Source organism: Talaromyces proteolyticus, assembly GCF_021365285.1.
Source record: "Talaromyces proteolyticus strain PMI_201 chromosome Unknown BGW36scaffold_5, whole genome shotgun sequence".
Lineage (NCBI taxonomy): Eukaryota > Fungi > Ascomycota > Eurotiomycetes > Eurotiales > Trichocomaceae > Talaromyces > Talaromyces proteolyticus.
Window position 1 is genome coordinate 2,234,397 of NW_025764281.1, and position 19,579 is coordinate 2,253,975.

The window sequence follows — 19,579 nt, forward strand, 5'->3', positions numbered from 1 at the left end:
TTTTCTCCTGCACATGTGTCCGAACTCATTTAGCTTCCAATTGCCTCATTTAAAATTTTTAATGTTATAAAATCATTGTATATTATGTTAGGCTAATGCTTGGTTTTCTGCAGTCAGGATATATTACAACATAGGAAATAGAAATATACGACAAATATTAGAGAAACAAACCCCGAAATAGCATCAATCAAAAAGCAGAACCATCTACCATTGATGGCAGCCTTTCCGTAAATAGGTTCTTTCGTAACATGGTAACCACAAAACCCGGCAGTTTCATGGTGTTAAAATGCCCAGTGCCAGCCTTCTTGCCAATCTGTACACCCATTGCTGTAACAAATTCACGAGTTAGAATTATTTTGCAAGAAAAATGAATCTACAAAGGTCCACCTCAAGGGAAAAGAACCTACCACGAGTATTGTTCTTATATGACAGCGGAGGTTGATTACGCAAGATCAAGAGAATATTCTTGGCCAGATGGGTAGACTGCTTGTCGACGTGCAAGAACTGCGGTGGGCCCATATCGGAGACGTCTCCAATCGCCCAGACGTGTTGATCGAGGCCCTTCAACTGGAGATATTCGTCGACTTTTACGAATCCATTCGAGTCAAGATATATCTCAGGAACATACGATGAGTTGGGAATCAGACCGTACAAGGGAATGTAAAGATCTGCAGTAATCGTACTATCGTCGGAAAGACTGAGTTCGATTTTATTGGCGCCATCTTGTGTCATTCGGCTTGAGTGGACAACCTTTGTTTTTAGCTTGACGTCAACGTTTAAGTTGCCAAGAATGCCCATCGCGGTTTTCGTAACGCTCGGAGGAGCCGTCTCAAGAATTTTCTCGGCACTAGTAAGCTGTTTGTAGTTAGTAAGAGGGTGACAGATGTATAAAGAAGGGAGATATTACGAGAATGATTTTCTTCTGTTTCCCATATTCGAACGCTAGTTCTCCAGCGGTCTCAACACCAGATGGACCGCCACCAGCGATGACAATGGTCTTCGCTTTCTTCACTTCAGCCTGAAACTCATGAAGGGCATTCTTTGTTGCTTCAGTCGAACCGAGGCCTTTGAATGGAAGCTTCACGATGTCATTTCCCTTATTGCTGGAGCCAGTCGCAAGGACAAGAAAGTTGTAGTCAAGCGTTGTTGTTTTTTGGTTCTCCGAGCTAAGCGTAATTTCGACCTTGCGGGCAGCAAAGTCGATATTTTTGGCAGAGCCAAGAACGAATTCGAATTGTTTAGCTGTGTACTGTTTGAATCCGGCTGCAATGGGCTGGAAAACTTGGTCGTCAGTGAATTGTCCAGGTACTATCGCTCGAGGCGCGGCAACGTTCCAATATAGATGAGTATTGGGCGCCACGAGAACAATCTTGACAGACAGCCCGGCCTTTGAAGCTTGTTTCAAAACTCGATGTGCCAGGCTGACTCCAGCAAACGAGCCTCCAAGGATGAGAATGGTCTTCATTTGCAATTGAAGTTGGTGAAACTTGTTATATTGGAAAGTGATGATGAAAAATGTTGGAGTACAGGGGCCGGCGATCAGGCTTTAAATATTGACGGAACGTATTCCTCCAGCCACAAATTGTAGATTCTTCGAGACGTATTAACAATCAATTCTTCGTGACATAAGGTTACACGCGATTACAAATTCCAGAGCCATTATGATTTTTCGTGGGTTTTCTTCTCTGTTATTTTTAATCATCAACATTATTTCTTCATAGAGTGTAGACGAATGTCAAGCTCTTGGCCAATTACTGACTGGAGCGCTGAAGGGATCCAATCAGCGGGTGTAGCGCACCGCAGCCAGCCACCAATCAGAAAATGGAGCGTGCACAGCTCACCCCCACTCGGATAGAGGAATGAGGTCGGCATTGGCGCTGGTGGGGGAATTGGGGAGCTGTATCAGCTTCCACATTTCTGAAATTTGTCAGCCTAGGATTGGGCTGGTTGAAATGAACAGCCAACCATGGAGTTAGCTTTCCTTCTTTCGTTTCTTTTCCACCGCCCCTTTTCCTTTGCTCTGCATTGTCGATCCTAGTATGGGGTGAAGAAATACTCAGGCGAATCATGGATATAGTCTACCAGCAATTGTAAAGAGGCTGGTGTGAACGTGCTCAAAGAAGCAGAATATTGTCGACTAATGCAAGAGTTTGATCCCATGTAAAGTCAGTTTTCGATTGTCTTCGTCGCCATATTTCCTCTAAAGCTGGCAATATTTTCGATCGATGCTCAAATAAAGGATCCAGTACTGGGGCAGACGAGAAAATGTGTCGGAAAAATGTTTTCTCTTCTTCATGTCTTGCCACAGATCCTATCACATACAGAGGGCATACCAAGGCCGGTAGAAGATTGCTAGGAATTTGAGTGTGAAGCAATCCCATGGTTGCACAAATGGTGGTGTTTAACGAATCCAGATTTTGAAAACCATAAGCAACCAGATGAAGGTAAATCGTCGCCATATTACCAAACATATGCGTGACCAGAGTGTCCGAGTTCAATGGAATTGTCGAAGGCACTGAAATATCATCATTGACACCGTCCGAAAAGTTGAGACCTTCCAAAGCTGTATGGGCAAGGCCAGCCTGAAGTTCTCTAGTAATGTCACCCACAGTTTCTTCAAACTTAAGACTTGCCAAGTCTTCTTCTTTCAGGGCTTGTATTTTTCTTTCATGAAATGCTGCAATGCGACCGATCTGGAGCATCACCCAATTTCTACAGCCCATTACATCCTCGAGTTTGATGGGAAAAGATGCCGAAGAAATATACTGGGAATGGTGAGCCAGTAACTGTGGCGATGTTCCCATCGTAATTGCAGATATAATGTCAAGCCATATTGTTGTGCCGGCGAAGAAAGTAAATATCGTGATCTGTTCTATAACAGATGCTCCATCCTGCACAGTAAAATGGCTACCAGCGAGGATATCCTTAGACCTGTCACTCAGGCCCAAATTGATTAAACCCTCTCGAAATTCTCTTCGGCACAGGTTCGTAGCTGCTCGAAGATGAATCTTCCATTCGCTACCCTGGCCTGTAATAAGCTGTTGCGAGGAAAAGGAGATAATGTGTTAGCACTAGAGTTTACGATTGACACTTCAAAAAGAATATTGATATCTGTACCTCGAAAAAGCTTAACTGAACAACTAAAGCTAGCACTCCAAGTGCTTGGCTCGGGCAGGGTGTCTGAATAGACTTGTTAATTGATTTCAGCAACTGTTGGAATTCATTGAGGCAAATTGCAAGATGTTTCTCTTGCTCGACCAAGATAGCCACCCAGCACGGATGGTCACGGAGGGTTGTAAGGGTAATTTTCCGGCGATGATAAGAGCTAAAAGCTAGTGATGCATGATATAGGGGCTTTGTTCGAAGCAAAAGAGCCAGTAGCCATCCTCGGCCTCCCATGGGAGTGTTGGGCTTGTACATGGGATACTGCAGGCGAAATACATTGTCGAGATAATGCATCAAGGACATAGATTCGTCTGGTGAGATAGGATATAGAACTAGATCATCATTTTGATCATGGGGCTGTGGATACTGGCAGATTTATATGTCAGAATTTGTCATTTACTAGGAATGCGTGTTCTTACAGAAGATGGCCTGTCCGGTAGCGAGTTAGCTCCATCGTCTGGAGATGAGGCATGATCCGATGACTGTGGATGGAGGTTTGACCTCGGACTCGAAGAAGAAGAAGAGGACTCATTAGAGCTCTTCGGGGCTATCTTCATCAAGTGAGCAGGATTCTTTAAAATTTTGCCTGCAATTTTCCGCCTTGAGGTATGCCTCACGGTCTGTTTGAGTTCGTTCACAATAGATTTTTCTTTTTCGCCATGATCAACCCAGTCTGGTTTTGGGCCGTATCCGTAGCAAGTAATCGAAAGCGACTCGCAAGTCGAGCACTTAGGGTGAGCCCCATCGCATTTCTTCCTGCGCACGCGGCAGGTCCAGCACCCCTGCTTGTTCCGGAGGGAGCCACTCATCTGGAGGGTCTAACGATTGGTGTCACGCTTGACAATACCAATATCTCCAAGTTATAAAGACCAGACTTTTTTAATTCTCATTGCACGCAGGCAAAAATGCAAGCCCTCGGGATTCTTATATCGATCTTGCATAGGGTCGCGTTTTCATAGTAATGGTGTTGTGGCGCTGATGACAAATATAGGATCAATCGACCGGAGACGTCACGTGAAATGGCAGCAGGCCATTCCACATATTTCATGTTAGGAGCTTTTTATTACATGTTTTAGTAATGTGTATAGTTATTTAAGGCGGAATAGTCGATATGCGGATAATGTCTAAATTCATAGATTTGGCTCCTTACTTAATGTACATTGCTGAGCGAACAGCTGATTTCATTGAATATATATTACTTTATTGAAAAAATAATTTACCTGATTGTTCTTTCCGATCTGCTCTTCAGACTAATTGACATAAATCGATGTACTGCGTATAGATTATGTAAAAAGTCCATTGCTTTTGATTTACCTTGTAATTGTAGGCATTGAATAATCTAGCGAAAAATAGGTTCATCGCTTCTAAGTTCTGATGTGTTGCTACAAAGATCAATGAGTACTTCATGAAGATCTACACCAGTTGATCCCAATACATGTAGATGTAGTCTCGTATGTGTAAACGTATTGTCTTTGAACTAGCTCCAACTCTCCTGGCTACTTTGTATACATTCCAACAAATTGCCTGAGGTAATCAAACCTGGCCATTCAACCAATCAAAAGTGCGGAATCCTCATCCCCTGCTCTTAGCCGAACTAGGGTTAGAAAATCCGGCGTGGATAATGGTTAATAACTGCCGAGCGCTGTCCAGTGCATGGATGTCACCCTCTCATCTACCTAGGCGCGAACAAATGACAGGGTTTTGCTAGTTGGAGAGGAATATTCCCAACGCGCACGACTTGAAATTTTCGGTGCTTTCAATACGAGTAAAGAAATGGTGTAAAATTATGTCTCATATCTCTACACGTATAAATTAATTAATGGGGATGCCTAGAAGTACGTACGAAAAGCAGGGGGAAAGTTTAGACAGGTCTCCTTCCCACCAGGGAACAGTGGCGGCACTATCTTTTGATGCTAAGATCTTGAAACCGTTAGTTTGCATATCAGAATTACATGGCGATTGTCTACTGCCGTAATCGCATGCATTGTTCCTCACAATGTTGTTATCAAACAAGAGCATTTTTAGTGGGCTTCGGTGGTGGCGAAGACAAAGATGCGGTGATGCGGCTTGATTCTATAGCAGCAATAGGCGAGTGCTTATCTCAGAGTTCTGTCCGATCCGATGACTCCTGAGTCTTACGATAGCTTTCTGGCATGACATGTACCGAGTACAGATACTAACAGCCTGCTTTGACGGCTAAGAGGCAGGTGCAGATACGGCCGTTGTTGGTGAGTAGCCGGGCCAATAACCAGCCTCCGCATAGTGCCGGGTGTTGGCAGTGGCTCCACCACGCACGCCAGCTCGACTCGGTCAAGTTAATTTACTCCCCTGGTAAGCGTTATTTCTTATTCCAGCTCATGCTTCTCATGAGTCACATAATAATAGGACATAGAAGTCAATGGCATTGTTTTGTTGGCGAGCAGGCACAGCACACCGCCCGATAATTGCTTCTTGCGTATTGCAGACATGTGATGCCGCACGTAGCTTTATCGGGCACTCTGTTAAGGTTCAGCGCGGCGAGAACTGTCGCGTGCATCTGCTCCGCAATTGGCTGGGCTGGCTTTAGCTACGCCACCATCCGGGTTAATCGCTGCCATGGCCAATCAGTTGCGGTAGTAACTCGGACCCACGAGGACGAGGACCCGCCCAAAACACCCAAAACGGCTCATTATGTCCGTGGCCGAAGCCCGTGACCCAACCGCTGCTTCCCTCTGATGCGGGGTCCACGAGGAAAGCGCAGAGACAGCCATGGGCACAGGGCAATGCGCGAAAATATGCCACCACCACCTCTCTGCTATCTCGCTTCGTACAGGCAAAACTCTCTCTCCAAGCGGCGTCCGAGTCATGGATCCATGGCTCATTTGTCCCTGAGGTCTGCGGCGCTCTGTTATCGGCGAGAAGGATGAGATTCCCACACACGAGGCCCGCACATGCCAATCAACAGGCTGGAAAGAAATGATATTCTTGCGATCCACCGCCTCGCCTAGCGCGCTAGCCAGCAGTTATCGAGCTTCTCCATCGCATGTTATTAGTTCCATCTCGCTCTCCCTATCCGATCCCTCCTCCCATCGTGCTGATTGGCTTTGGCGAGCTATCGACGTTATCTGTGTCCCCGCTCCGGCACGTCTCGGCGTCTTGTGTCAATGGTTGAGAGATATTTTTACTCGATGCTACTAGCCTCGTGTGTTTTGTCTACAGCATTCGACATACAAGGCAGACCTAGCTCAAGTATCGATCGAATGACGCCCAGTTTCAGCTTCGACGCTTCTTGTCCATCTCTCGCCTTGTCGTCTCGCCCAAGCAAGGTGTCTCGCAGACAACGTACTTCGAATCCATATGACTAGCTAGCCCTACGTCAACGCCGATGCGATTGCAGTCTCTTGGATGTACTACAAATGGCTCCCTACTGTGCGGTCACCGATCGAGCAATTCTAAGGCACTGGAGATTCTGCAACTACCGCCGAAGTAAATGAGAACCACTTTATTTGGCACACCCCTAGGTTGTCCCCGTGCTGGGCTGTCGTGCAGACAGTAGGGGGAGACTGCCAGGGCAATGTCCTTGTTGCTGTCGACGCTGGTAGCCCGGGGAATATACGGGAGTGTCCCACCAGATCCTCATACTCGTGTACAAGACAATTCAACTTTGCTGGTCAGCTGGTGGTGCACGGTTTTCTCCTTTGCCATCATTCTGGTGCGAGTTGTTGGTCGACATGTGCGGATGAACAGACTCTTTACCGAGGATAAAGTCATGATCGCCAGTGTATTCCCGTTGTTTGTCAGGATGGCATTCGTCCATGTGGTGCTGATTTGGGGAACAAATAATACAAAAACGAGTACGTTGACGGAGTTGGACATACAACACCGCGAAATCGGTAGTCGGCTGGTCTTGGCGTCAAGGATCTTTTATGCCACCTAGTAAGCTACCGTCATCAATACCCGATTGCTGAAGCTGGATTAACTAACATATCTGTGATATCATAGCATTTGGATGGCTAAATATACTGTCTGCGAGTTCGTCAGGCGCCTTACCGGCATGGTATGGACAAAGACTTTCCAAGTTGCTTTACGATGTGTCGAGTACTTCCTGGCCAGTACACTGGTAGCTGTGATTGTTGCCACATTGACGGAATGCCAGCCATTTAGTCACTATTGGCAGGTCGTTCCAGATCCTGGGCCTCAGTGTAGGCTGGGATATGCAAACCTAATGACTATGGGAGTTTGCGATATTCTAACAGACTTTTTCCTCGTTGCACTCCCGATAAGCCTCTTTCTGACATCTGCTATGTCCGTCAAACGCAAGATTGGTCTTACCATTCTTTTCGCCTCGTCGCTGATCCTCATTGCCATCACCGGATTCAGGGTACCTTCCGTCATCAAACGTGATGGGCTACAAAGCTACCGGTCTCTACTGGCTTCTCTTGAAATTCTTGCAGCTACGGCGGTCTCGAACTTTGTCGTGATCGGGTCTTTTATCCGCGACCGAGGCCTCAAGAAGGCCAAGTTTAAGCGCCCGGAGGGTTCGCTTTCTGTGAGCGAAAGCGTCGATCAGAATTCCGTCCGAAGAACCACACTCACTCAGCATCAATGGGGAAGCGATGCAGATCTTGTCAGCGGCCTAGGTATACGGCTCCACCCTGAGCTTCATGCCACAGAAACAAACGTAATACGACCGGCACCAGTTGCCATGGTTAGCGGACCCGGATTGCATCCGGGCTGGACTTTTGATGGTGGTCAAAGAAAGGATAGAACTGGTTCTATCTCTAATACGACCACACAGGGTATTATGAAAACCAAATCACATGGTTTAGAATCGACGGGTTCAGTGAGCCCCAAGGCATCACCGCGACGTGTATCATTCTATGATGTCGGTGGCCTCTTATCCGACTCCGCTCCATCACCCCCTATGTCAAACAATCCCGTTCGAGGAGCATTGTCACATGCTTCATCTGGATATTTCTCGCAATCCCACACCTCTGCCGCTCCACACTACACACAATTCGACCAAAGAAGCCAACCGCAGTGGCAACCCGCAGGGGATCATCTCCCATCGCCTTCAACATCCTACACGGGGAATTCCCCGACCAGCACATTACCCCCATCACACCCAGTTATACACGACCAAGAATCTCCTCCTTACCGTCTCCGCGAATCAGACGACGATCCACACTTTTTGAATCTCCCACTGCATGATCCGGGCGGACTGTTATCAGACACGGACGGTGGTCGACGCCGATGACAAAACCTACCATTATTTGAAAATTAACAATCATCCTTTTATTATTATTTCTTTTAATATGACATGTATACATATTTATGAAGGCGGTGGCGTTGATGGATATACCCCGGAATGACACATACATATTTTCTGTTGATACTTGATATATGCTCATACAACGAATAAATTTTGTCTCTAGATGGAGCAATGACTTCAATACAACACGTACAGCATTGAAAGTGCAGCTGATATCGATTGACTTTGAGATTTGAATAGAATGTTGTCAATACTATTTCCTGTACATGTATGTTTAGAGCTATCTTTTTCGGAATTAACAAGAATGCGGTAGCACTGGAGTTCTTCCCACACTTAAGCGTATTGATCAATCAATGTTGGGCTTAGCTTCCAAATTGTGAGCAGTCTTGCCAGAGTACATGCATGTGGCTTTTCTGCCGCATCGAAACTTCCACGAGGTGAGGCTAACATATAAAGCTCCAGCAGATCCTTTAGCGCAAAATATGTAGGTAATGTACGTACCGTTACTAATTGAAACCAGAGGCTCATCTCCAACCCACTTAAAAACTATCCCCTATCTAATAATTAAAAGAGCGCTCTGATTTCCATTAAAAATAACAAATATTTAGAACAGTCGCCATTTACCAGGACTTAGAAAGCTGGGGATTATTTGGGTGGGGCGGGCCCCCCTTTTACCTAAAATAAGGTCAACCCGGCCGGGGTCAACACTCCAAAACAGCCTACTTCTCAAATTCATCGTTAATCATGGATTTTGATCGCCCTCAGTCACCGGAACCAATTCGATCTGGCAGTTTCACGTACAGCAAGAATGGAATCGCAGCATGTAACATCTCTCGAGCGCCCCTTTCCGAGTTGAAACAACTTTTTCGGAAGAATGCCTCGAGCACCCGTGTTGCAGTTGCTACAAGGCCATGGCTCACGGCCCAGTTACAGCTCTATGGAATCCCCTTCCAGAAGTCAAGAACTGCTCCTCAATTGAAGGCTACACTTGAAGACGCTGTGCGTGCTGGAAAGGTCCGTTAGAGCACCTCAGACTTTTACTCGCGCCTGTGAACTCAGACTGAACATTGGTGTTCTAACTCATTATTTAGTGCAATTCTCTTGCACCATCCATAGCTGCATTCGAAAAATCATTATCAGAGGAGTATCAGCAGCAATTAGCGGCCCATTCTGAGGATGTTAATTCTTGGAAAGACGCCGTGTTCTCTTCGCTGAGTTCACCAGTTGAGGAAGCCCACTTCGACCTTGATCGATTTATGGCCAAGTACTTTCTTGACCACCTTCATGGGCAACCCGCGCCAGAAAAGACAAAGGAACCACTAGTTCTTGAAAACTTCAACCATGGATCAGAACTACAAAAAGCTACACAAGCTATCCCAGGTCTTGCGGCGCATACTACGGACCGCCTCACCGTGGTTGGCTGGGCCACTGAGCTTCAACGTGGGATAGATACAGCCTTTGCAAATCTGTCCTCACCTGATGCCAAATTTGACATTCCCACATTAGAGGCAGCCTTCGATCTCGATCGTTTTCTGGGGAAATACTTTCTTAACGGCTTGAATGGAAAGCCTGCACCATCTAAGACTCCAAATCCAATCACCCTGGACCCATTTTTCCGACACATTTCCAAACTCGAGATGGCAGTCGCATCGATCCCAGGACTTAATCTCTGTATGGTTGAAGGTATTTTCAATTTAAAGTACACAGTCATCGGTTGGGATCTCGGTAAGATAAAGTTGCGGGTAAGGGAAATCGCAGAGAAGAAAACCAGATATAAGGCTGAGAAGGCCGCTGAAGAATTGGCTGAAAAGGAGAAAAGGTGGCAGGAGATTCTCCAACCCCACCAGGAATATAAAAACAGCCACCGAGCTTTACCTGGACCTCTTGCTTTGGGCCACCTTGCTGGATCATATGTCGTTCGATGTGAGCCACTTGAGGGATATTATGATGAAGGTGCAATTATTACGCTTAACATCATGCAGCCAAGCAGTATCCACGGGACTACAGCAGTATTTGACTTTGGAATGATTGAAGGTACAATGCTGTTAGCATTGTCCCACGACGCACTAGAACCACTCCGACTAGAAATGGATGTTGATTCTGATGAGGAGGAACTTGATCGAGAATCCGATTCTGACGATTACACCGGTAATCGGAAACGAAAGAAGAAAGAATCCAACAACACAAACCAAATACAGATCAAACGCAGACTAGGGGAAACTCCCGTTCCAAATCGTCTTTACTTTCAATGGGCTGGGAGAGAAACAGGGAACGGTGAGATCCAAACGGATCCTGATAACAAGCACACTGGCTATCTTGATTTCAATGAGGGCAAGACGTCTGCTCGAGGGGAGTTCCTCTATCCTGCATTCTTCCTCAATGAGAAAGTCAAACTTGAAATTTATAAGGTTGCTGATCAACCATCCGGAACCCCGGCGCGCTGGTCGAGTTTCAGCGAAAAGCAATGGGACTATGAATGCGATGCGCGATGGGGTAAATGCCGACCAGGTGTCCTAGTTGGCAGAACACGCATGAAGGCCTATGATACAAGTACGATAAGCTTCTAAGATGAATATTAGGGACAGAAGGTAAACCCGACATTTAATAAATAACGCTTCTAAGACAAAGAATATTAGGGAAGATCTTATTTCAAATACAGCATGAAGGAGGTTATTAAGTTTATCTAAAGAATTTCCTAGCAATAAGATAATCATTTAAAAGTATCTAAGAGATAATAAGATCATCTAAATCTTATATATACGAGTGAAAAAGAAATGGATAAGATTGATAAAATGACCCCTGCTCATTCCAATAAGAATTAAAGAAATATATAAGATAAAGATGGAGTATAAAAAGAAAAAATCTATATATATTGACAACATTGATGGCTGTGCTCCCATTTTGAAAGCTGAGTCCAACATCAATGCGATCAAGTGTGGGAAGGACTCTCGCATTATTGACAATCCTGAATAAGACAGTCCTAACCCCGAATGAAATAGCATGGTCTACGAAGTTGATCATTGCATCGTACCGTGCTAAGCTTCGCTTTCACAATCCACATTCCACGATAACTCTGCCTCACTGGCATTTTGCCTTAGGCCGCTTTAACAGCGAAGACAACGAAGTTTTAATGAAAGCAATAGTAATTGTAACTAGACCGGTTCAAGTTCAGCATTCTTCACAAGTAATAGTTCTAACAACGCAGATGACACCATCGCTGACCATAATAGTGGTGCACGACCATACTATCTTTCGATTTAGTAAAAGCATTATTTCTAAATAGGAGCTGCACTGCTGCTTCATGTCCCTTTTTCACGGCCCACGAGAGCGGTGTCAGACCAAAATTATCCTCACTCTCGATATCAGCGCCTCTCAGCAACAGTAGCTCTAGTACCGACGTATACCCATCTTCGCTGCTTCTGATAGCGAAGTCTGTCCATAGTTATTCTTGGCCTCGATTTCAGCACCCTTCCCAAGTATTAGCTGCTCTGAGTCTGTGTGGCCGTTCCCTGCCGCCACTAATAGTGGTGTGCAGTCTGCTTCCTGATCCTTAGACTCAAAGTCAACGCCCTTCTCAAGCAGGAGCTGCACCATCGCCTGAGATCCCTTCATTGAGGCCCAGAATAGCGGTGTCCGACCATTCTCATCCTTAGACTCAATGTCGGCTCCTGTCCCAATAAGAAGTTGTACCATTTTCTCAAGCACCCATCTCGGCAGCTTTCGATATTGCCGTCCGATTGTACCCTCATTATCGGCGTCCCTCTCAAGCGATAGCCGCACAACCCTCTCTCTTGTCCGTATTTTGCCACCCAATTAAGTGGTATCCTCCAGAGTTTCTCGTCTTCTTGCTCAATATTTGCGCCGCTTTCAAGCAGCAACCGTACCACTCCTTTATGTCCATTCTCCGCGGCCCAAGGTAGGGGCGTCCGACAATCGCCCGATAAGCTAGATTCAGATTCTGACGCAGACCAAGTCTCGGTGTTGTCGTCATCGCTGATTGTTGATGCAAAGTTATTTCCAGAGCCGATGTTTCTGCTGTTTTGAAGTAGTAACAGCACCACCGCCTCGTGTCCATTCTTTGCAGCCAGAGAAAGCGGTATCTCGCCTTGAGAACCATCAGGCTCAATGTTAGTGGCAGCTGGATGACTTCCTTGTGTCCTTTCTCCGCAGCCTGTGAAAAGACTGTTTGTCCGCCTGGTTCTTGCACATCTGCACTGGCATTGCTGACTTCCTGCAAAAAGACAGCCATTTGAGAATACGAATACGCACCAAACTGTCACTGCCTAACTGAGTAATGCCAACCCCTTGTCAAGCAACAATTTAACGACAACCACGTGCCCCTTCTCTGTAGCCCTGTGATAGTATCATCTGACCGTATTTAGTTGTGAACCCCGATTCAACCCTATCATACCCCAGCAAAAGCCGGATGCTTTCAAGGGTATACCAAAATTACGTTAGGGTTAGGGTGCGCGGGGGTTATGCTCATCGCGACAGGCCGCAACCGGGAAGGCGGCGAGGCAACAGCCAACGTTGTGACTTTCAACTTTTTCAAGCGTGTAATCATTATTGTCGTGAGAAGAGATAGTTTCCGGTCCTTCATGTTCGTCAAGGAATGATGGTCGGGCGACGTATTCGGTGCTTATTGCGCAGATCCAACCAACGGTGTAGTCATATAGATTAGACATCTTTCATTGAAGAAAGAGCAGTATATGGTAGCGGCGGGGTTAGATGGTTGGAATAGGTTCCTTGTCAACCAGTCTAGAGCTACTCCTCGAGTGGAGTGATATTAAGATCATCTAAACATCGAGGGATGGAAAGATCTGGAAATTGGTTGAAAATACAGCAGTAGGAGAGAAGGAAAGGAGGATGAAACTGAGACAGAATTATTAGAATTAGTATCGTGTCAACTTGCGCCTATTGAGAAAGGATATGCGCCGAATGAGTAGATAATGCAGCCTGAATCCAGAGGGAGCTGAGATTAACTGGGGTTGTCGAATGGATTTCCTCTTTCAGTTTAGTGAATAGTGTTAGTCTCGAGGCTAAGCAAACACCACCTGCAAATCCGAGATGAGGGACGTTCTGGAGCGTTTTGAGGGCGGAAAGGTTAAGGGCCAATGAAGGGCCCAGAACCGGACCAAGCCTATGACACTGAGAATTCCAAATAATTAACGGTATCTCCAGGTTGCGATTATCCCACTGGAGTATTTTATTTACGCGAAGACTCTCCCCAAGAAGATTGCGAATTAATCTCTACATTTAGATGGAGACCAAGATATGTCACAGAACCTATTCTGTTGCCAAACGTACTTTACGTCGCGATGCCAAATATCGGTCGACCAAGTCGTGACTGCTATAATTGCCGAAAGCGACGAATTAGGGTATAGTCAATTGTGCCGAAAGAATAACCAAGCAATTACCAACATCTGACTCAATCTACAGTGTGACCTCGCACGTCCCGAATGTAGCCAGTGCCGAAGGAAGGGCTATTTGTGCGCCGGTTACCGGGATGAGCTGGACCAGCTCTTTCGGGTTGAGACTGTGCACTCATTCATTTCGAATAGGGCCCTGGACCGCCGAAGGGCAAGCAGCAGTAGACCAATCCCACAGGCCTTGTCTAAGCACCGATTTGGTCCAATTCCTACCTTTGGTATGGTAGTTGATGACTCCAGGAACCCGCCTGCTTATCACTTTGACAAGGTGAAGGCTTCTTCTTAAACAAAGAGTTGTCGTAATAAACTGATGAAATCATTTCCTTCGTCCAGGCAGATCCCGGGCCTCAGGTCCCCATTGTAGAGTCATGGACTGTCCACATGTTGCCCCTGGTGATGAGCAAGTTTTCCTCTGATATCCGAAACGGTAACTCCCAAACTATCTATAACGCTATCCCACGACTTGTTTCCAAGGCAGGGGCAGGATCCGCTCTTCACCTCGTCTGTGATGCGATTGGACGCATTTATCTATCAAAGGCCACGCTCTCGCGCAGGGAGCGATCTGCACAATACAGTGCCTACGGGAAAGCGATTACTGCTATAAATGCAGACCTACGCGATCCACGACGTTGGGAAAGCGACGAAACCTTGGTAGGCGTGTTTTTACTGGGCATCTACGAGGTGAAGACACATATTATTATTTACTACCTGCTTTACTAACCATCCGTCTTTCAGCTTCTATCAGTTTCTGACTTCAGCCTCGTGGTCAAATCTCCCGGATGGTGTGCCCACACTCAGGGCCTGATAGCCTTGCTTGACAGGAGACAAGCAAGAAGCTTCAAAACAAAAGAGGCCAGGGACTTATTCCTGGCTATCTTTAACGCTCTTGTGAGTATAATTTCCTTCCTTCTTTATCCTCATTGTTTCCATACTTTCCCTCAAGTGACTAACAAGGGCGTTCAACAGCAAAACCAAGCACTCATGACAATTCAAGACTATTCCTGGGAATTCATGTCATGGATTCGTCATTTCTACGCGAACTGTGATCTAGATGAACTTAATGTAGTTCGCACTGCCGTATTCGCCCATCATTGCAGCCGTCTCTGTGTTGTGATCCAAGACCTAATTGATACCGCCGACCCCGAATTGTTACTTTCCATTTACCCCTCAATATTACATCATGTGGAAAGCGTCGAGAGCCAAACTATGCCCCTATCTCACGATAAATTTCTGCGAGATTGTACGATAGAGCACCCTTTGGACCCACTTTGCTCACCTATTTCTATCCATAATACAGGGCTCTGGGGATATCGGAGCAGCTTCCGCATGCAACTGGCATCACAGGTACATAGACTTCTTAGTTTTGCATACCAGGCACGCGGCTGTACACCCGAACAACAAACACATCTTCTTCAAGCCCAACGGCGCTGCATTGCAGAGTTTCGGGCCTTAGCGGACCAAGCTTTGCGCATACTGGCTTCATCTTGCGGGTTAGAAACTTTTAATGGGTTGGATCAAGTGGCAAGATCAGAGAATGATAGCAACAGTTACAAGGTAGGGTTGTGGGATGCATTTCGACTAATGTGGCCACTAAGATCTATTATTACTTGTTATATCTCGTCGGACTGGGAGAGACAACTAGCGAATAAGATGCTTAGCACGGTCCACATGCAGATCCAACTCCTATGACTATTCAAATCACATTTACTTTGCTAGCTTGTATGTACTTTGCAGGTGGTGGGACTTGTCTATCTATAAAACATTACCAGCTTTGTTTGCATTTGCCTATAATACTTTTTAAGAGTGTGGATTATGTAAAGGCTTAGATGATCTTAACTAAGTTAGATGTACTATTCTCTCAATATTCTTAAATGACTGTCTTGTTACTAGAATAACATTTTAGATAAGACGTAGTAACCCTGTTAATACTATTTATGACTCCGCTCCATGTAATATCTGTTGGGTGCACTCAGGCACCCCTCTCCGCCCAGTGCATTTGCACGCAGTCTTATTACTTAGATATCGATATATTCATATTGACACTTTCATGTTCTCACAACGTCCCCTTTTTTGGCAGCAGCGCTTTACTAACCGTAAGGTTTAACCACAGTCTCTATCCACCTTAGTAAGCACCCAACTTTCCAAGGCTACATATCAAGGCCTTTCAGGGGTGTACTTACACTTACTACCCTGTTCTGCCAACCCGGTCGGTTTACGCATCGAAACCTCCACGTGGTGAGGCTCAGCTCCTATGTATGACACGATACGATGTACATACTCGGACTATGTGGAATTATTAGAACGATCGAGGCTATGGCAAGCCACGTTTGCCCTGAAAGAATACAGGCGTGCGTACAGAAAGACAGAATATTAAAGTCAATACAGACACCACCGTACCGCCAAGACATGCAGAAACAACAGAATCAGGAACGTGCGGCCGTTGGCTGCTGCGATAGGCGGACGAGCAGCCGCATCGCTAGCGGCTTGTTGCCGCCGCTTTACACAAGTTTACATCTGTTTACATCTTGTGCCTCGCTCCTCGAATCAGCGCCTGAGGTTTCAGGGGGAACGCCTTGTAACTTGGGCACGATGCTGTATCGTGCTTTCCAGATGATACACGATCGCCAGTACAGTGTATACACCATACCGTCGTCGATACCCTGCTGTTATCGATGCTGGGCCCGTATTATGCTGCTGGATGGCGGATGCTCGGACATTTTCTGCTTGACAGTTGATTCACAGCGTTCTTCAATCGGGCGTTGCCCTGCCTCTCCACGCCAGTGCGAATCTTGGTCTTTCGCCCTTCTGTCTCATATCATTTCAGTAGAATAAAGATACTATCCGTGTTAAATAGGCGCTGCCTTGCCAGACTCGCTTCCTTTCCAGCCGTATCTCTTTCCTACACACTATTGCCATTGTATGAACGCGCACAGTCTCCGTGCACGTGTCTCTTGAGACACGTGGCGACGTTACAGACACAGATCCTGCTTATCCACTTTTCGTGTTTCCCCAGCCGTCGATCTCGCCTCGATGAGTTTTGGATGGTCGGCGGGTGATATCTTTACGCTTGTAGATATCTGCTACAAGCTTGCTAATAACGCTCGTCAGGGACTGACCAGTGCCTCTCTTCAAGTCAAGAGTTTACAAAATGACATAGAGGACTTCAGCAAAGTGCTTGAGCACCTAGGTGAAGTGGTGAAGGAGAGCCGGAATGAAGCCTTTCTTGATTTTACCGACATTGTAAAAACAATTGAGGAAAGTAGGATTTATCTTAAGAAGTACAGGAATCTCCAACTATCGAAAACACCTACCCCTGGTGACCCATCGGCATCCAACTCCAACGCAGGCCAAGCGCTGCCAAATCTGCAGCGCCGGCCGTCCTCTTCAAGAATCAAAGAACTGTTAGACAAGTACAAGGGGACTGGTTTAAAAATCGCAGAAGCACTGAAATACACAACATGGGGTGGTGAACCAGAAATACACGTGCTCCAAAAGAAACTCTCACGCCACCGACAGACCTTAATCCTTTACCTTCAAATCCTTGAACAGTATGGTGCTCCTATTCTTCAGTCCAAGTCATGTTATATTAGCTAATGTTGTATCTTATAGCAGACGACGTTCGAAAGAGGATTCCAGTGTCGATACACGCCTGTCCAATGTCGAGGCAATGGTCAAGGACATACATTCAGACAGACGTCTGTCGTACGTGGCTTCCCCAGAAATACTTCCGTCGTCTTCACGCTACTATCCACAGTCCCAGAATGGAATGGATTTTGAGGACTACGAAGCTATCTTCAAGGCGCTCAACGAGCAGAAGCGCCTGGCGTTGATGGAAAGCGAGCGGGAAGATGATGACGACACGCTACAGGAATGGAACGATATCCTTGGCCATCTTGAAACCATCCACCGAAGAGTCTTGAATGCAGCTGAGCGCACTGCAAGTACAACGGCACAACGACGCACAGCATCGGCCTCATACCAGAAGTCTTTGAACCGTATCCTCACCCATACTGCAGGAACGCCTCCATCCCCACGGCTAATGTATAGGGTTGATACGCATGATAGTGGTTTCTCTGAACTTCCTCCGCTGCGTGAAGAAAGCTCTGGACTAAATGAAGAGTTTGTTCAGAGCGGTTCTTTTACCACGCCCGTGGCTTCTTCCTCTTATCACGTAGTTGACGGACACCGAGTGCCTTTGACCCCACTATCCTTGCTAAGAACACGCACTCAGTCTGTAAACACTGTTGAACGACCAGTCTTGAGTCCTTCTTTTTCTTCCGAATCTGTGACAGAATCCACCGCGCCGTCCTCTTACTCTCCACGCCACACCCGAACCACTAGTATATCCTCATCCAACGTCTCGTTGGCTTCTTCTGTTACGCCCTTGGAAACTATTCAGTTCAATGGATGGGTCAGATGGTATGGATAGCATTTGCGTCCCATAATTTCCGGTCATTATACTGACTCATTCATAGTTCGATTGGTTCACGCAAACATGTTCCCTGTATTTTGAATGCGGGTTATGACACCCATGGCCAAGTCTATGCTCTTCAAGTCCAAGAAAAGGATAGCAACAGTCAATTGCTAATAATGAAGCGTAAGTTTTGATCTTATATCTCATGAGATCCCCGGAAGCATCGCTAATCAGTAGAGTTCTAGTGTCGACTCACAGAAAAAGGCCCATTTCCCACACTGAACCACCCGGAGGACGCGATAATGCGGATGATGGCATTCCCGCGTACTTCATAGATCATATTGATACCGAACCAAAGAATGAGAAAGTGCAATTCTTCTTCCAAGACGAGAAATGTTTGTGTTTGCCACCCCAGCCTTTTTATAATTCTCTCCTGTTGTGATATATGGTTAACAACCCGTTTTAGCTCTGAACAAGTTCGAAAGCTTGGTTTATGGGCAGAAACTGCTGCTAGCGATTGTTGTAGATAAGATCTCATCTTCTGTTGGAGGCCTCAGTGACCGTCAAAGGATTCGCGTTTGGGGGAAGGGTGACACCATATCTCTACTTTTCTACTCGAGCAAATGTAAGGGCTCTCAAAGGCGGTATATTTCCATTCAAGGTTAGTTCTTGCTTTCCTTCTTGACCCTATTTTTTGTCGAAATCTTATCTGAGTAACAATAAAGCCTGCAATGCGCACGAGTCAAAGCCAAAGAAGAACGTCCTAGAGTACAAAAAGCTTCAAGGCAAAAATGGACTAGACTTGCATGATCTAAAAATTGTATTCAAAGATGAATCTGGTAAGTCATACCCCTTGCAACTTTTTATTTCCATATTATATATAATCGAGTTTAACAAAGCTACCCTTCAGACCTCGTGAAATTCTCGAAGAAATTCTCAACGACATAGCGAGACGCAATAAACCTTAATTCGATTAATTTTGATATGACTTTTAATTATATATTGCGACGACGGACGCAGTTGACATATATGTGATGATATTTATAGAACCCATTATGAACTGGATGCATGTTATGACTAATGACCATTTTAATGCTGGTGACGGCGCTCAGCGATTAGTATGAGAATATCAATGGGAACTACTCCACAGGGTGAGGGGGTTCAAGGCTGGGAGGTGTTGATTTATGTACCGTATGTATCAATTGATGCACATCAATGTAGCGGTAATAATAGAATAGAGCTTGGATAATTCTACAAGGTTGGAGCCACAGACGAAACAAACATTTGAAAACTACTAATTACCCCTATTTTATATTTGTC

The 19,579-nt window shown here is 45.9% G+C and overlaps 8 protein-coding genes across 8 annotated transcripts; 4 read left to right on the top strand and 4 right to left on the bottom strand.

The window, feature by feature from the left end:
• Positions 1 to 187: 187 nt before the first annotated feature.
• BGW36DRAFT_358597 (putative apoptosis-inducing factor) lies at positions 188 to 1,465 on the bottom strand (the record flags this gene model as incomplete). The annotated part of the gene is made up of 3 exons (XM_046213981.1): positions 188 to 327; positions 408 to 855; positions 908 to 1,465. The coding sequence occupies 3 exons, from the start codon at positions 1,463 to 1,465 to the stop codon at positions 188 to 190; spliced, it is 1,146 nt and encodes a 381-aa protein (XP_046073552.1).
• Positions 1,466 to 2,114: 649 nt separating this feature from the next.
• On the bottom strand, positions 2,115 to 3,974 carry BGW36DRAFT_426769 (fungal-specific transcription factor domain-containing protein; the record flags this gene model as incomplete). Its single annotated transcript, XM_046220315.1, has 3 exons — positions 2,115 to 3,038; positions 3,118 to 3,531; positions 3,585 to 3,974. The coding sequence occupies 3 exons, from the start codon at positions 3,972 to 3,974 to the stop codon at positions 2,115 to 2,117; spliced, it is 1,728 nt and encodes a 575-aa protein (XP_046073553.1).
• Positions 3,975 to 6,718: 2,744 nt separating this feature from the next.
• On the top strand, positions 6,719 to 8,401 carry BGW36DRAFT_294803 (uncharacterized protein; the record flags this gene model as incomplete). Its single annotated transcript, XM_046211127.1, has 2 exons — positions 6,719 to 7,080; positions 7,147 to 8,401. The coding sequence occupies 2 exons, from the start codon at positions 6,719 to 6,721 to the stop codon at positions 8,399 to 8,401; spliced, it is 1,617 nt and encodes a 538-aa protein (XP_046073554.1).
• A 662-nt stretch (positions 8,402 to 9,063) lies between these two features.
• Positions 9,064 to 11,147, top strand: BGW36DRAFT_377269 (uncharacterized protein). The gene is made up of 2 exons (XM_046215975.1): positions 9,064 to 9,430; positions 9,508 to 11,147. The coding sequence occupies exons 1-2, from the start codon at positions 9,161 to 9,163 to the stop codon at positions 10,981 to 10,983; spliced, it is 1,746 nt and encodes a 581-aa protein (XP_046073555.1). The 5' UTR covers positions 9,064 to 9,160; the 3' UTR covers positions 10,984 to 11,147.
• A 656-nt stretch (positions 11,148 to 11,803) lies between these two features.
• BGW36DRAFT_396682 (ankyrin repeat-containing domain protein) lies at positions 11,804 to 12,665 on the bottom strand (the record flags this gene model as incomplete). The annotated part of the gene is made up of 3 exons (XM_046218203.1): positions 11,804 to 12,125; positions 12,200 to 12,554; positions 12,632 to 12,665. 3 exons carry the CDS (start codon positions 12,663 to 12,665, stop codon positions 11,804 to 11,806), a joined length of 711 nt encoding a protein of 236 aa, XP_046073556.1.
• BGW36DRAFT_377273 (uncharacterized protein) lies at positions 12,602 to 13,322 on the bottom strand. The gene has a single exon (XM_046215976.1). The coding sequence runs from the start codon at positions 13,099 to 13,101 to the stop codon at positions 12,877 to 12,879; it is 225 nt and encodes a 74-aa protein (XP_046073557.1). The 5' UTR covers positions 13,102 to 13,322; the 3' UTR covers positions 12,602 to 12,876.
• A 203-nt stretch (positions 13,323 to 13,525) lies between these two features.
• On the top strand, positions 13,526 to 15,631 carry BGW36DRAFT_377274 (uncharacterized protein). Its single transcript, XM_046215977.1, has 5 exons — positions 13,526 to 13,794; positions 13,856 to 14,113; positions 14,179 to 14,526; positions 14,581 to 14,733; positions 14,812 to 15,631. The coding sequence occupies exons 1-5, from the start codon at positions 13,735 to 13,737 to the stop codon at positions 15,532 to 15,534; spliced, it is 1,542 nt and encodes a 513-aa protein (XP_046073558.1). The 5' UTR covers positions 13,526 to 13,734; the 3' UTR covers positions 15,535 to 15,631.
• A 1,244-nt stretch (positions 15,632 to 16,875) lies between these two features.
• BGW36DRAFT_416479 (uncharacterized protein) lies at positions 16,876 to 19,398 on the top strand (the record flags this gene model as incomplete). Its single annotated transcript, XM_046219344.1, has 7 exons — positions 16,876 to 17,393; positions 17,455 to 18,264; positions 18,321 to 18,442; positions 18,505 to 18,654; positions 18,726 to 18,920; positions 18,985 to 19,098; positions 19,170 to 19,398. 7 exons carry the CDS (start codon positions 16,876 to 16,878, stop codon positions 19,205 to 19,207), a joined length of 1,947 nt encoding a protein of 648 aa, XP_046073559.1. The 3' UTR covers positions 19,208 to 19,398.
• Between the last annotated feature and the right edge of the window lie 181 nt (positions 19,399 to 19,579).